General features: G+C 49.2%; 1 protein-coding gene across 1 annotated transcript; it reads left to right on the top strand.

The window, feature by feature from the left end:
* Positions 1–553: 553 nt before the first annotated feature.
* Positions 554–1549, top strand: LACBIDRAFT_335877 (uncharacterized protein; the record flags this gene model as incomplete). The annotated part of the gene is made up of 3 exons (XM_001890784.1): positions 554–610; positions 636–1461; positions 1518–1549. The coding sequence occupies 3 exons, from the start codon at positions 554–556 to the stop codon at positions 1547–1549; spliced, it is 915 nt and encodes a 304-aa protein (XP_001890819.1).
* Between the last annotated feature and the right edge of the window lie 59 nt (positions 1550–1608).

The following is a 1608-nucleotide window of genomic DNA, read 5'->3' as shown; positions in this document are numbered from 1 at the left end:
ATCCAATGAAATATCCTGGCCTGCAATGAAAAGCAGTCAATGAAAAGAGCTGGCCTGCAATGAAGAGTATCCAATGAAATATCCTGGCCTGCAATGAAAAGCTACCAATGAAAATACCAGCAGCAATGAAAAGCAGTCAATGAAAAGAGCTGGCCTGCAATGAAAAGTATCCAATGAAATATCCTGGCCTGCAATGAAAAGCTATCAATGAAAATACCAGCAGCAATGAAAAGTGGTCAATGAGAAAGGCTGGCCTGCAATGAAAAGTAGCCAATGAAAATCCTAGAGAGCAATGAAAAGCTACCAATGAAATATCCTGGCCTGCAATGAAAAGCACCCAATGAAAATGCCAGCAGCAATGAAAAGTGGATAATGAAAAGGGCTGGCCAGCAATGAAAAGTGGTCAATGAAAATGGCTGGACTGCAATGAAAAGCAGTTAATGATAAGTTGTGACCTGCAATGAAAAGTTATTGAAATGCACAAGGCCTCTTATGAAAAAAATCCTTATCATAAAAGGGCCTGGGATATATATGATATACTTTTCATAAAAGTATGTGGAGCTATGCACAAGGCCTTCCTGGCCTATGCCATGGTTTTATGATTTGGATGGTAAGCACCACTCAAGCCGGAGCAGTTCCTCGGCGCCAGAGCGCGGTCGTTCAGGCCCACGCACCTCGAACAGAGCCAGCCTGTATCCCAGGCCTCGCTCATCCTCCCCATCCTATCGAGCGCGTTACCAACGCCGAAGCGACGAATCACCTGTCACGTCCGCAGGCTGCGCGTGCATGGTATCATTACTGGCAGCTCAAATACCTGGCACGCCCCCATGGGAGTTACGTGGAGTCCCGCATTCCTGGAAGAGGGTGTCATCCTGTTTCCGGACAACAGGACACAAATACGTCTTAGATTCTGGGCTGCCTGCGACCTCTTCTTCACGAACATGCGCCACTTGCTGGAGCTCGCGATTAGGAGAGGCATGAAGTTCATCATAGCCATTCCATTCGAAGCACTTCCACGCTTTCATCAACAGGAAAAGCCCAGTCTTGCCGACCTCACAAAACGCACCTATGACACTGGTTTTCAAGAGACGCCTCTCACATACAGCAAAGGCGGCTCTGCCTTCATGGATCAGTACTTAGGCAAACTGGCGGACATTCTTCGTCGGCCACACGCACGAGCAGTTATTTCTATGGGAGGCCCTACAAGTTGGATTGCGCGTTTCTACAGTGGTGACAGACTAGTAGAGGAATTCATGAGCGGACCTTCGTCCCAGGTCACTACCCACCACAGGGGCCATGTCACAACCTCCACATTCTTGAACATGCCTGTCTTCCATGATCAGCTCTCTCACCAAGAGATCAAGTTAATCCACGGCTACATTCCCCTTGGGAGTCCCAGTGAAGATCGTTGGGCCTTTCCGATGAGCGAAATACTGGAGGAGTACTCCAGCCACTGGCGGGGTGAATGGAATCAAGGATGCGAGCGCATCATGGGCAATATTGCGAGCGCCCTGGAGTCAGGAGCCCTATCCCCGCTTACCAGACGTGAATGGAGGGAGTATTTGCGCAGCAATAATCGTGGTGAGCATGCCCCATCTCCTGGAACGG

The sequence above is a fragment of the Laccaria bicolor genome, genomic scaffold (assembly GCF_000143565.1).
Source record: "Laccaria bicolor S238N-H82 LACBIscaffold_173 genomic scaffold, whole genome shotgun sequence".
Taxonomy (NCBI): domain Eukaryota; kingdom Fungi; phylum Basidiomycota; class Agaricomycetes; order Agaricales; family Hydnangiaceae; genus Laccaria; species Laccaria bicolor.
This window is presented reverse-complemented; position numbering and strand designations above follow the sequence as displayed.